At 42.1% G+C, this 15058-nt stretch overlaps 2 protein-coding genes across 4 annotated transcripts; one reads left to right on the forward strand and one right to left on the reverse strand.

Annotated features, from left to right (window-relative positions):
* Positions 1 to 4066: 4066 nt before the first annotated feature.
* LOC101077025 (probable global transcription activator SNF2L2) lies at positions 4067 to 9006 on the forward strand. Of its 2 annotated transcripts, none has more exons than XM_029838132.1 (6): positions 4067 to 4517; positions 5993 to 6282; positions 6968 to 7073; positions 7712 to 7813; positions 7912 to 8056; positions 8190 to 9006. In XM_029838132.1, exons 1-6 carry the CDS (start codon positions 4362 to 4364, stop codon positions 8318 to 8320), a joined length of 930 nt encoding a protein of 309 aa, XP_029693992.1. In that variant the 5' UTR covers positions 4067 to 4361; the 3' UTR covers positions 8321 to 9006. The 2 variants fall into 2 exon arrangements, with proteins under 2 accessions (XP_029693992.1, XP_029693993.1); XM_029838133.1 differs by having other exon boundaries at positions 4069 to 4517; positions 6053 to 6282.
* Positions 9007 to 10645: 1639 nt separating this feature from the next.
* npffr-2 (neuropeptide FF receptor-2 NPFF2-2) lies at positions 10646 to 14956 on the reverse strand. 2 transcript variants are annotated; one of them, XM_029837037.1, is made up of 4 exons: positions 14627 to 14956; positions 13682 to 13979; positions 13505 to 13604; positions 10646 to 13154 (listed from the first exon to the last, which is right to left on the reverse strand). In XM_029837037.1, the coding sequence occupies exons 1-4, from the start codon at positions 14855 to 14857 to the stop codon at positions 12278 to 12280; spliced, it is 1506 nt and encodes a 501-aa protein (XP_029692897.1). In that variant the 5' UTR covers positions 14858 to 14956; the 3' UTR covers positions 10646 to 12277.
* Between the last annotated feature and the right edge of the window lie 102 nt (positions 14957 to 15058).

The following is a 15058-nucleotide window of genomic DNA, read 5'->3' on the forward strand; positions in this document are numbered from 1 at the left end:
AATCATTTAATCACAGTGTACAGTATATCCCATTCCACTACTTCAATCACATTTAAAAGGTTTTTACTTTGCATTGACATGTAAAAATTGTCTCACAAGTTGCTTCCTCCTCCATACATCAATGTCTTCTTCTTCTTTGGTAGATCACATCATGACCACTCATCTAATACAGTGTTGGTTTTGTTGCCAGAACAGCCCTGACCCTTCGAGGCATGGCCTGCACGAGACCACTGAAGCTGTGCTGCGATATCTAACACCAAGGTGTTAGGAGCAGATCCTTTGAGAGGTGCGAGGTGGGGCCTCCGTGGATCTGACTTGTTTGTCCAGCACAGGCGCTTGTCTAGGTTGAGATCTGGGGGATTTGGAGGCCAAGTAAACACCATGATAGCAGGACACAAGGTTTCCCAGCAATTCAAAGGATCACAAAGCCTTTTTCCATTCTTCCTTGGTCCAGTTCTGATGCTCATGTGCCCACTGTTGGTGCGTTTGGCAATGGACAGCGGTCAGACTGGGCTCTGTCACTGGTCTGACACCTCTCTATCAGAACCAGTATCAGCCTCTTTAATAATCAGAGCTACGCTAACTCATCTGTTGGTTCACTTTGTTCCTCGTGTTCATCAGAGAGCCTTGGCCTCCCGCTACCTCGCTGGTTCGCCACCGTTGTTCCTTCCTTGGACAACTCTTTATAAATACTGACCACTGCAGCCTGGGAACACCCCACAAGTCTGCTGTTTTGGAGACGCTCTGACCCAATTGTCTAGCCATCACAATTTGGCCCATGTCAAACCCGCTCAGATCTTGATGCTTGATCATATTTCATATTTTAATATATTCCAGTCAGTGTCTACTTGGATCCAAGCAGTAGTTGTCAGGGTTCCATAAGCCTGAAGCAAATACAAGTTTTAGAATTTTTTATTTAAGTTGATCCCCTAAAGTTAATGTTTACTTACACACAAACACATCAATACAGTTTAAGAATTAATCACAGTTATTTATATATCTGGCCCGGTTCCATACCCAAAGCCCACTACAAGAGTGGCATTTGAGCTATCGTGAGCCATCTAATTACTGTCTGCCCGCTTAATGCACAACAGAGCCACTGCAGTCAATGTTGAGTCTCAAGGGGCAAAATGAAGTCCCACAAGTCTAAATACACTTTCAATAAACTGATTGCTCTGCTCCTAAATGCTGCGTGTTAAACAAAAACAAAAGGTGTTGCAATGGGTGAACACAAATGCATTTTTTTAGTGCAATTGTATCTGTTATCACATGAATAACAAAGACATGCATCATGTTGTGCTGTTTTGCCTGGTCCACATATTTACCTTGGGAACACTATATTAATAAAACACATCATTTTGTTGCAGGAATGTAACAAGTTTTTTAAAATTGTACTATTCTGAGTTTCTTCTCAAATAATTTCTAGACCAATTAATGCGGTTACTCTTCTAGAAACGAACAGAATATTTAAATTGAACTATATATAGCATAAAACAGCTGAGTATGAGAACATAAACATACGAAATAGACTTGACAGCCAAAAATAACCTGCAAGAGCAGGTGGGACGCGCTTTGCCTTAAATGGTGACAACTCTCGGTCTGAGCGGTAATGTGAATCTAGAAGCAGTATGGAAACGTTAGTTTTGATCCGGATGACATGAAAGACACAGCTGTTATAAACTTGTAAGGAATACAACACGAACTCACAGTCGCCCTTCTTGCAGAGCTCGTCCTTTCGTAACTTGTTTTAATTATAAAAGCGGGCGTGAGACCGCGGTGGACGCACACTACCGCCACCTTCAGGACAGGAGACCGCAGCGGAAAACTGCCAGTGGGAGACAAAACATTTTCAGTACAACTGTCGAGCGCAGTGGGTACTATTTTGACCGCGGCCTTTCTTCAATCCACCGCATCCAATCAAGTGGGATTACAGCGGAATTATCTGCTTTCGTTTTCTTGATATCGGCGTCATACACCGGTTCGATACCGTGGTATAAGTAATTCAGAGACAGAATCCACATGATGAGTTAACCAAGTTGACTATAACAAGAAAACAGACCAGGGTGACCTACTAAGACGTGAACATTCCATCATGGAGAAAATTATAAGGAAGACCATGCTTAAAAAGGGGTGGGCCGTCCAGTGGGCTGGAAAAAGCCAGAATGAAATAGATCAGAGAGGCACCAATCACAGATATTTGGCACAAAATTGATAGTAGCGAATGTCTGGACTCCCGATCCAGCTTCCAATGACCCTGAGACAGACCCACAGCAATCAGGTGCCATGTTTGCAAGGAACAGTCACTCTTATTCTGCTTAACCACAATTGTCTCCTCTGAGCTGTTCTTTAAAAGACAGTAAATGCGGGGAAACCCAGAAATTCTGAAATTCGTCTGAACTTGAGTGTTTTAACACACTTTGGGTTTGCATGAGGATGCTGATTAATGAAACATGTAGCTTTGTTTTCTTGTCTGCTTTGATTTATTTTTTAATGGAAACTAATTTTAAGATGTCATGCATCATGTTACTGAGGAGTTAGCCCATGTCTGAGCTCCAAAAGCACTATAAAACAATGCTACAGGAGGTCCACAGTTAACAATTTGCAGTTACCATGGAAACAGTCTGCTGTTTTCATTCTCTTTCGCAACAAGCAGCTCTCGGAACATAAATAAAATAAAAATGAGTCCTTGGAAACACCAAAAAATTAAATAAAGCGAACCAACTTGTTTCTTGTTTTCTCATGATTTTGAGTTTGATGATGTATCACTTATCAAATTACATTACCCACAGCCAATATACCTACACTGTTTATAAAATACGCCAGGCAAAGATAATGACCCCTAACTAAACTGGTTTCAAACTTCTTGTTTTTATTTATTTGAATTCCTGCCCCCACAGTCCTGCTCAAGAGAGCGCTGAGCTCGTGGTGATTATTAGTTTGACCTGATTTGGAGAACATGTGACACAGTTTTAGTTTTTTTCTCGCTTTTTACTGCATATGCAGTCATTTCCTGTCTTTCAGATTAAAATGCTGCGCAAGCGACGATTCATAGAAACCAGATGTTCTGGGATATGACTTCAGCTATGAAAAAGACCATCGTTATCACTACCATCGCACACTGGTCAGCAGCTCTGTCTTCCAGAGGCAGTTTTCCTGTTGCCTCAGAATTCTGATATTAACTATCATAAAATCCAAGACAGTTAAAGTCCCAACATGGATGATAAATTCAACAGATCTCAGATAGACTTGTATTTGTCCGAACAGGCTTGTTTCGATATCAAACATAATATACAACTGATATAGTTTTGAACCACTTCAGTTAATGTCTGTAATTTACTCATCGCCCAATGTTATTTCACCTCCGATCTTTGGGCATCATGCTGAGCAGCCCGAGCCGTGTCAAGACAAAAGGAGCTTCAGTGAACATGCAAGACCACAGACAAATCATGTGCCTGACATGAAAATCAATTTCTCTGGACATTTCCATCCTCCAACGTGACTAATTAGAATACATAAAAAAGAGAAAAAAATGTAAATTTTCATGGTCTGACAAATTGGCATTTAGTTTGGATGCCATGCAAACGTGGCACCAAACTGGGATCTGAAGTTTTTCTTTAATATTCGTATATATTCCTGTCGTCTTTAGGAAAAATGATAGAACCCGTCGTAATTCTGAGCCTCTCTGAGCTTCACTCTCTCCGGACCTTCACTTCATTTAGTGACGGTAAAATTGAACACAGGCTTCTTTTATCTTCCTTTGGGTGTTTCATTCTCTTTCATTAGGAAGGAGGATGCTGCTCTTCTTCTTCATTTTCTTCTTAGAAAACTAGATTTTACAGCAGTGATTACAAAATCTTCTCAAATTCTTCCCAGAAACACAAAGATCAAGACATTGCACCCATAGGTGGCGCTACTCCATTGACCAAAAACAAACATGTAAATCACTTAAGAAACTTTATTTATTTCTTTTTTCCTTTATATATCTATGTATTGTGTTTCTAGCCTTTATTAGAAGAGAGGAAAGTAAATATCAAATAACCCGTTTAATGTTGATCCCATGAATATTGCATGCATCAATATCTTTAATGATAATAATGATGACGATAATAATAATAATAATAATGTTAGATTGTTGTTATTATTATAAAGATCAGCGGGAGAACAGTGATGCAAGCAAAAGTGGTTTAGATAACTTTAATGGCAGGGTAGGAAGTGAAAGCACATCTGGCAGCAGTCGATATTAAAAACATGCAGAAAGACAGCAGCTCTGGGCCTTCCAGAGTCAAGAAAAAGCTCTCGGAAAGCTGCAGACAGGCGATGGCTTTGGCATACGTGTTTCCCCCCAGCTCGATGATTTGTGTATGAAAACATTGCGCTTTTCTTCTCCCCCCTTCTGGGCTCTGCTTCTGAGTGATCAGCTGATGAAGAGACTAGCAGCTCGCCGCTATGCTGGTTTGCTAATTCTCTCCCCCACAGCTGCAGCCGATCCTGATAAGCAGCCCGCAGACCGCAGCCAGGTAAATATCCTCCTGCATGTCTTTCTTCTCCGGTTCAGGACTTGGCTCTCCTTCTCCGCATGGGAAGAGAGGAAGAGATGGATAGAAGAAGGAAAACGCGGCTGTCTGTGTGTGTGTGTGAGAGAGAGAGTGTGTGTGAATGTAAGCGTGTGTGTGTTCCTATGTGTCTGCGCGCCAGCGAGTGCCTGTCTGAGTGTGAGTTCATTCTTGCCCGTGGTCTGTGAAAGTGTGAGCGCCTGTCTGTCTCTATACGTGTGCGTGTGTGTGAGAGGGCAGGCGTGTGCGTGTGTGTAGGTGTGTGTTGTAACAGATGAGAGGGAATCTATGCCAGATTAGTCAGGGAAGAGGCAGGATTGTTGGGAGATCGCAGAGGAATGAGGCACACATGCCCTCACACACACACGACACAGTCAGACGAGCTCTCAGCAGCGGTGTGCATCTTTGAGGATTACCCTCCATCCCTCCATCCCTCCATCCCTCCGTTCCATCCCGCTGAAACGATCTGCAGCCCCTCAGAGAGGGACAGAGAGACACTATTGGTGCTTTGACGTCCAACATCCCAGCATGATGGGCAGGATTTCTATTGTTACATCTCTTCAGTTGAAGCTTCCTGTAACTCTGTTAACTGTCATGTCTTTCATGCAAATAAAAGTGTGTGTGTGTGTGTGTGTGTGTGTGTGTGTGTGTGTGTGTGTGTGTGTGTGTGTGTGTGTGTGTGTTTACTGTACAGTTTTCATCCTGTAATAAATCTACATTGTTCTGGTTCTCATTCATAGGGAGCTCATATTATGCTTTCAGTGTGCGTTTTGGCTCTGTCCTTGAGATGCCGACAACATCCTCCCGAGCGCTGGACTATTATATGATTTGAATGCTTGTGTATGTGTGTGTGTGTGTGTGTGTGTGTGTGTGTGTGTGTGTGATTGATTTTACAGTATTCTGTCAGGATTAGAATGCACGGCTTTCCTTGTTTCCCTCATCCTGCTGCTGGAGCTGCTCCGGCTGCACGCATATTCATATTTTTGGCCTTTAATTGCCTTTGTGGTGGGGGAAAAATTATTGCGATTGTTGCAGATATTGTAAAAGGAAGCGCTGCTAATAATTCAGCATGCTGCATGCACCCTAACGCAACAGTACGCAGCTCAAAATGTGTCAGTTTCTGTGTTCTGAGCTAATACGACGGCGTGTACAGACTGCTGCAGAATCATTATTGGGCATGTGCATCTTAATCTCAATAAACAAACTTCTAAACCTGTAAATAATATAATCTGCCCTAAATTTGCACAGCAACGGGGCCATTCCAACCCATTTAGATTCAGATGCTGCTGAAATGAGTAAATAAGATGCCTTTCAATTTAATAGAGACCTACTCAGAAATCCTGACATATTGAATTCCAACCAGTGCTGCTAATCAGTAAGTTGTGGCATTTTGTGAGCGTACGGAATTAAAAAGGTGGCGTTTCTGTGCACACATTCAGCGTTACCTTCGTCTCTGTGAACCTATTCCACGTCTCCACCGTCGCTCCCTCTGCTTGCAGCCTGACACAGGAGAGGTCAGATCCCCGGAGGAGATGGAGGAGGACGTGGGTCTGAAGAAGCGTAAGAGCGATCACGATGGGGAGAAACAGACGCAGGCCGGACAAGAAACGGGTGAAAAGGTCAAAAGGAAGCGAGGTCGCCCGCCAGCTGTGAAGCTGCCTCCGAATCCACCCGAGCTCACCAGAACGCTGAGCATGCTGGTAGATATGGTTATCCACTACAAAGATGGGTGAGGGCCCTCAGTGATGCAACCCCGTGTTCATGATGCAGACAAGATAAATAAGAAAAAATGTGTTTTCACAAGCAGCCATCCTTTGGAGAACAAATGTAAAAACGTCCCTCAGCCATTGGCTTCTGAACCTTCCCAGTATTTTAGGCTGTAAATGAAAATCATCACTCTGGTTTAGTGAAGCTGACATCATCTTTACTGTAGCTTCTTTGATAACTAACATTGCATATTTCCCTCAAATGAAATCTCCAGGCAGCGATATGTTTCATCCATTAGTTACCATGGTGACGGACACTCGCGCAACATACTGTATATTTGCATGTTGATCTCCCTGTATTGCTACAATAAAAAACATATTGATGACTATGTTTCAAAATCAGCATGTTATAACTTACTGTGCATCAAAATGATTAATAGTTGTTAACACCATCTTGTCATTACTTCACATTAAGCAACGACACTCAGGAGAGATTTTGGTTTATTAAACCATATTATACCATATTGTATATTTTTAGAACCAATGTCACCCAATGTGCAGGGTCCATATCTGCTCTCTTTGAGTTCTTTTTAAGATCAGATTCTACCAATTAATCCATTTAAGTGACTGTTGCATAATCGGTTTTGTCAACTATACGTTTAAAAATTGAGTTTAACAAACGCTAATGTGCTAATGATGTGTTTCCAGGTTGGGTCGGCAGATCAGTAAAGGATTTGTGCAGCTTCCCTCTAAGAAAGAAGTACCCGAGTACTATGAGCTGATCCGAAAGCCCGTAGACTTCAGAAGGATCAGGGTAAGAGCCACTGAATTGCAAGGAGACCACGCCGTCTTGGCGTCCCGTTCTGCTAAGCAATGAGAGAAAGAAAGGCCAATAAGGAAATGGCATCAGGAAACAAATTACAGAAATGACTAAAACAAACCCAGGATTCTGCACGATTGACAGTTCATTGGGGGAATGAACCGCAGACACTACTTTGAGGCAGAATTCAATCATCCTCACTATAAATGCAACAATTGCATCAATTGCTGACATCATCCTTAAAATACGCAGGTCTAAAAATGAGCCTTTTTGTGAGAGATGACAAAATGTTGCAGAAAATTGCAAAGGTCTGAAAATAAAAATTTGGCTTGTTCATTCAATGATGCATAGATAATTAGATAGGAACTGTTGCCAGGTGCTTTTGAGCAGAAACCTGTTTTTATTGCTTTTTACTGTTGGTTGTCTGGATAAAAGCTTGCACATCCAAGATGGCAGCAAAATAAATGTGGAGCTTTACAAGGACTTATGTACTAAATATATAATGGTTGTTTCTCCAGGCTCTGCCTGTGCAGTTTGTCTTATTGGCTTGTGTTTTTTGCTAGAAGCTTTTGACCAGTTTTTACTGTGCAGCGGTCACACCGAGTTCATGCCGCTGACCCTCTGCTTCACAGGAACGCGTACGCAATCACAAGTACAGAAGCGTGGGGGATTTGGAAAAAGACATTTACCTCCTGTGCCACAATGCCCAGACTTATAACCTGGAGGGCTCTCAGGTGAAGATTCTCTTTCGGGCTCGTCTCTGATGTTCGCAGAGGTAAATGGATGAAGGTCAACACTGGGCGTGTGTGTGTGTGTCTATCTACAACCACAGATCTACGAGGATTCAATCGTCATCAAGTCCGTGTTTGAGAGCGCGAGGCAGAGGATTGTCACAAACGAGCAGCAGAAAGAGACCGTTAGCACCAGTCACAGCGATAATGGTGGGGAGGCTGGAGACCAGTTCGCCCCATCAGCAGGTGAGCCTCAGTGGACAAAAGCAAGAAGAAGAAAAAAACGGAACGACAAAGACAAATATTGCGAGGTTGTCTTTGAAATGATTGTTTTGTGATTCTGCATTTCATTGGACTTTTTTTCCTTCTTTGTAACCAGGGAAACCGCAACCAGGCCAGATTAAGAAAGCAAATGAGGAGAGAAACAGAAATCCCACCGACAAGAGGCGTCACACTCATTTAGGCAGTGATAAAGATGTAGAGGATAACACCGCAAAGGATGAAGGCTGAAATGAAGGACCCCCGTTTCTATTCTCTTTCATCCCCAGAAAGATTTCTTTTGTATTTCCTTTCATCTTTGGTCAATTGCCATCCTATTTTATTTCTTTTCCCTGTTTACCCCAATGTTTGTCCCTGTAGTTCTCTCCCCTGTTCTGTAAAAAGTTTCAATTTGCTGTTTTATTCCACATATATGATCATGTGAACTATTTTCATATGTCTCCGAGCATGTTTTTGTTGCTGTTGTTTTGGGGTTGTTGTTGGGTTTTTTTTAATCTCTGCTACAGCGATGTTGATGACCATGTTGAGCTGAAGCACACGCAGAGGTATTTTTAAAGAAAACAAAAAAACACTGTAAACTTTCAGAACCTGTGAATATTCAGAGGTGACGCGTCTTTGATAACCATCATCGTGAAAATAGGAAATTTGAAAACATGAGGGAATGGGATTTCTTTAAATGAAGGGTATTTGGGTAAGGGTATTAACATTTGTAACCCTTCTGCCATACAGTCTGTTGCTGTATTGTACAGGTTGTATAGGTAAGTACCTATATACAGTATATATTATTTTATTTTATTTTTTTCATTTATATTTGATGATGGAGCATTCGATGTGGAAGGCATCATTGTTTGAGACAATCCCTGGAAACATGTTACACTGAAAAACTCAAAATAAATTTTAACTTAAAGTAACAGTGACTGGTGATTAGAATGTTTAATAATGTGAACCTATTGCCACATACAGCTCTGGAATGCTGCTTCAGACATAAAAAATAGTGCTAGCTGCATGCAGAAAATAAGCCACTGGTAATATAGATGTATTACTTGTACTGCTAACTTTGTAATCACAATACTCAGATAAGACTTAAAGAGAGCACGTCACTCAGAAAATCCCAGTGTTTATTCCTGACCCTTCACTTCCTTCAGGCTAATGCAGAAACTCCCCAGGTAAAACATCAGGTGATCAGTACACAAATCCATTTGCAGTGTTGCGACATACGTTCTAACATTTAATGGAGTGTCAAAAACTAAAAGGCTCCAGAGATTAACTGCACATTCACTCTGGGGCAGCTAAAAGGAGTAGGCTCCAACATTTAATAGCCCTGGGGAAAAAAGGTCTCACGTACTGTATATGTGCCTGATTAAAATCCCATATAAAATGACACATGAACCCGACACGAGAGAAACCACAGAGATATAGCTGAAGGTGAACCCACTAATGGCTTCGGGAGATTAGTGGGCGAGGAACCCAGCTTTAAGCTGCTGAGAAGACACTCAGTGTTCACTTTACTCACAGGATGCAGCCATTTTAATCAATAAGTTGACATTTGACTAATCACTTGTAAAATGTCTGCTGCCGGAGCAGATTCGCAGCCTTTGCTGCATCTTTGCACTTTTCTAATCATCTGTCTTTGAAATTTCTCATAAATTTTTATCATCTTGCCCATTTTAAGTCCTCCCTGTATGCAGATAACACTGTGCTTTGAGACAGATGAGTATAATTACGTTTGCAGGAGGTAGGAAGGATAGAGAGGTTCTAAATCATTAAAATGGTAATATTCTAGTATGAGAGATATTCTAAGGTTACATTAATTTTACACGTGAAAGTACCATGTCTATATATTTCTACGCTGTATTATTGCATCTTAATTCATGAGAGCTGCTCTACGTGTGCACTTCAGATCTTAGATGTCGAGACAAGAGTGTTAAAATAAAATGATATTTTATGGATATGCAAAAATCTATATTCTGCAAGGAGACACAGAGGTGGGAGAAAAAAACCCATCATATATGAGCCCGAACAGGCAACGATTGCAAATGAGATGTGCTTGAAAGGTCAAGGAAGGAGGAATCATAGGAGGGTGTGATGATAACCCCAGATAGGTCTTATTTTAAGGTTTCAATCCCTTTAGAGTGCACAAGATAATATATGCATCCTCTTGGTCATGACTGAAGGTTATTCCATTTGCAACATATTAATAGAGACACTTAGTCAGGTTATAAGGACACTATGGACACAAGTGCCTTCTGTCACTGTTAACCAGGAGTTTCCAGATTTTTATCATCTTTATATCTTTGTATGTATCTCATTACTAAATGTCATTAATATTTCAAAAATCAACATACATTACAGGTCATTTCATTTAAAGAAAAGATGGGCACTGATCATAAATTAAATGGCATACTTGCATTACGCATAGATTTTACCCTAAATGTGTCTTTACGTTAACATATCGTGGACTTAAAAAGGTTGAAAATTCATGCAACATAACAGCAGTTCTATTAGGAAATAATATTCACAGTCTATTGTGGAAACACCCATTTTTATTATTTTATTTTAGATCAACAAACTGTCTGGTAAGTTACTTGTAAGCATTTAGCAGCACTAGTAAAACATTCTTGAACCATGTTTTAGTACAAATATCACTGTGAAGCCAAAAGGACATTTAAAATGCTAAAATACAATCACACATTTGCTCCACATACATACATAGGTTCAGGGACTGACAGTTCGAGGCAGCTGCGGCGCAACGTTCTCCTGTGATAATCAGTGTCCTTTAAACAGAATTAGTGATCTGCATTGTGCACCACTCAGGTTGCCATAGACTATCTCCATGACACAAATACCCACTGCTGCACCACCATGGCTCCAAATCTAACCCTTCAGAAAGTGAAAATGAGCAGATGACGGTGAAATATGACCACTATCACAGCCTCGCACCTCGGTTTAATGTCAACGTGAGGTCTGACTTCCTCTCACCTTATATCAATGTTCTGGATCAGAGATTTTTCAAAAACACACGATGAACAATGAAGAAATCTCTGCGGGCCACAGACATTTCGGCAGAATACTGCAGAAAACAGAGAGAACGTATGAAGTAACAGATGAACACGTCCCTAAAATCTGCTAAAGTTTGGTCCACAAAGCACACATCAACATCAAGTGCTTGCCATGCTTATACTTGATAATATTTTTGCAGATCATACGCTGTTTAAACAGATGTTGGCAGGCTGTGCAAGACCTCCATCATCATTAAATCTTTACAAATATTTCACCTTTAACCTTTACACCACTCTAGCCACTGACGATATAAAACTATAGAAGCGATGTAGAGAAGATACAATTAAATGGAAGAACCACAAATGCTACTTATGTGTAAAAACAGATTAATGCTATTTAAAAAAAAAAAAAAATTCTGAATGAAACTCGAACTGAATATCAAACTTTACGAACAGCTCTTAGACAAAAGTTCCGCTGTAGCAATACCAGATTTTGAAGGAAAGCTAAAAATCTTGTGAATTAAATGTCAAAAAAGGGCAGACACATAATATTTACTATCCACAATTGGTTTCCTTTCACAGAGAGATCTGATAGTCTAAACTCTGAATGTTCGGTTGCATTCAACACGAGTGTCACCCCGTCTGTCATGATTGCAGCACATTTGTTACCAGTGACAAAATATTGCACCATCTCCACAGAACTGATAAGATTTGAATTCATTTACCATGACTGAACAAATGTGTTGCTGTTGCCACCAATAAATCTTGCAACCGTATCTCTGCAGTTCTTTGATCTGCAGGTCATCTTTTTTGTCAGGCAGTACTGGGGGAAAAGATGGAGTTTTATTTAACTCTTGGATAAATTTGGGAACAATTAGTCAGTCTGTAATTTTTGCAGCATGAGTTGGACCGAGTTGGATTCGGTGACAGTGGCTTGTGGGTCCAGGACTTGGTTTTGGGAACCGGGGAGTTACCGGTTCAAGTCCCAACCTCAAGAAGTTGGTAGGGAGTCTGCACTCATAGCTGCTCAGGCACCAGAAAATAGCTGCCCCCTCCTACTTTCAGGTGATACATAGGCCAATTCAATATATATGTGACCAGTAAAGGCTGGCTTCCTTCCTTCCTTCCTTCCTTCCTTCCTTGCATGTCTGTAAACTACACCTTAAATCCAGTGTATCTCCATTTCAGTCTAAATTGAGGACACCTTTTCCAGCTCCTCCAGAATGAGACCCTGTTCTTTCCTTTCACCTTCTTCCTGACTTGAGTCCTTCCTGGTCCTCTCCAGCCTTGATCTCAGTCTTGAGCCTGATCTACGAAAGGTCACGGGCTGGACCGGGCTCATGGCGTGCCCCCGGATACGGAGGGAATAGGCCAGTTTGCGCTCACTGTTGGACGAGCACAGCTGGAACTTAAAGGCAGCCTGAAAGCCTCTGCGGAAGTTTTCATTGAAGAAACCGTAAATGATGGGATTGATGCTGCTGTTGAAAAAGGCCAACCAGTGGGCAAATGGATAAACATAAATGTTAATGACCCGATGCTGGTGCTCCGTCAGGCTGGCGTAGTCGCTGAGCATCATCAGGGTCCACAGAGGGAGCCAGGATAAGATGAAGAGCAGCGCCACAACCACAAGCATCACGATCACCCTGGTCTTCTTCCTTGATGTTGTGTGGCGCCCCTCTCCGGTCGATTTGTGGTTGCTGACACCTTCCTGAGAAGCGTTCCCGCTCCCTCTTGCAAAAGGGGCGATGCTCTTGGAGAGGGTGAAGCCAATGCGGGCATACATGATGACGATGAGGCTGAGAGGGGCAAGGTAGATGTTAGTGAAGAGGACGGTGGTGTAGACCTTTCGCATCTCCTGACTGGGCCAGTTTTCTCTGCACCAGTAGAAGGGGCGGGTGTCGTTGTCCTCGCCGGTGATTATTCGTACCATCTGCTCCTTTGTGACCTGTAGCATGACTCCAGAGGGACACATGATGAACACGGCCAGCACCCATATAATGACAATGATGAGCTTGGAGTTGGCAATGGTGAGTTTCTGCTTGAAAGGGTAGACAATGCAGCGGAACCTGGCACAAAAGGGATGGAAGACATGTGTAAAAGCGTAGAACCTTCCACCTGCTCACAGGCGCATTTACCTAAATCAAATCTCCATTTACATCCACTAATTTTCAATCTGATATGTTGCTACTGTGCAAAAATGAAACCAGTGGAAATCAAAATACGGGTGCTACCATCTTACTACGGTTACATCATTCAACCCAAAGTTTTGCTCAGTGTTGATGGAAAGTTTTTGAGCACATCTGTAACTCAAGAAAAACCTTTGGGTTTTTAATTTGTTATATTACTCCCCATCACTAGAGGGCGCTCAAGGCACGTTGGCGTCCTTTTTTTGTATATAGTAAAAAGCTCCACTCACCTGTCGACAGCTATCGCCACAAGCGTGAACACAGATGCTGACACGGATATTCCTTGAACCATACCGCTTATTTTACACACCACGCTGCCAAATGGCCAGCCTGTCAAGAAAGAGTTGGAAAAAAGTCAAACTGAGGAAAAGCAGATTGTTTGATGGCTAAAGGGAACGTATTCTCACCTGTTATGATGTTGTCCACCAGGGTTGTTGGCATGCAGAAGATGCCGACCAACAGGTCGCTGATAGCGAGGTTGAGAATGAACAGATTGGTGACCGTGCGCATGTTTTTGCTGCGCACCACGATGAAACACACCACGCCGTTTCCCACCATGCACACCAGGAAAATGAGGAGGTAGGAGATGGTGAAGACTGCGGCCACAGGCGGCTTGTGGAGGTAAAAGTCCACATAGGTGATGTTCTGCTGGGTCGACGGGTTTCCGACCAAGGTGCCGTTGACAGTTAGATTCATGGTTCTGCTCTGGATGGGTGAGAGGTGAAGAACCATAGATGGCGCTATCATCATTGGGTGAATAAACCCAGCACACAGCGTGAGTAAAGAGATCAAAGCCAGCAAATGACATCAAAAACAATAGTCTAATTCAGTTTTTTGGGTTTGTGGGACGATTCGGTCCACTTTGGTGTTTACTGGTGCATATTTTCCTGACACAAACATGCTGGCCGCTCTCAAATTTAACACCTCTAGTTTGGTGGGAATTTAAAAAAAACAAAAAAAACTGCATCCCCACATCTGCACCTATTATAATGCAAGTAAATGGCTGAATTACTTTCAGTTTTTTCCCCTAAATTTATGGCATTTTCACACTTGAGATGAAAACCACTTGAACTCAAATGTTGAAATTAGCGCTTTGCGGGTCTTTGCAACATGATTGAAACTATTTCTGTAACCGACATGAATGTGGCTTATTACAGATGTCAGCGATCGTTATTGTATTCATAATGTTGAAAAGCTCTGGGAGCACACTTTGTGTCATTCAATTTGCAATTATTGGGTTTCTCCCTCTTCAAAACTGTTACCTGTTAAACATGTTTTCTTGTCCACCCACCAGATTCAGTCCAGTGAGAAAAAAAAAATCCCGCTACTCTTCAAACATTTTTTCCCCTTACCTTAGAGTTGAATGTTAGCGACGGCGCGCGTCCATGTGAGAGAAGATCCTCCCTTCCCCTGTCGTAGACATGCTCTGGTCCCTGTGTGCCTGTGCTGCTGACGGAGCTCAGACCGTCTGCCAGGCTCCTGCCGGTGGAGATGCTGATTGTTACCAGATGAGTGAGACGACACCAGTTGGACTCAGGAGGGATGTGCTGACATGTGCTGGGGGAGCTGCATCTCCCCAGCATTGTGTAAATTAAAGACAGTGTAACTCGCTAGTGTTATACTGTAGATACACACACAGAGAACAACAGGGCAAATGAGCTCTTTTGCACGTGGTTAAAACCAGAGGGAATGTAAGAATTAATGATGGAGGCAGCCAGGGGGAGATAAGAGACTGATTTCTGTGGAGCTTCTTGGTCATTTTACAACTCAGTTCAATTCCACCT

The sequence above is a fragment of the Takifugu rubripes genome, chromosome 6 (genome assembly GCF_901000725.2).
Source record: "Takifugu rubripes chromosome 6, fTakRub1.2, whole genome shotgun sequence".
Taxonomy (NCBI): Eukaryota; Metazoa; Chordata; class Actinopteri; order Tetraodontiformes; family Tetraodontidae; genus Takifugu; species Takifugu rubripes.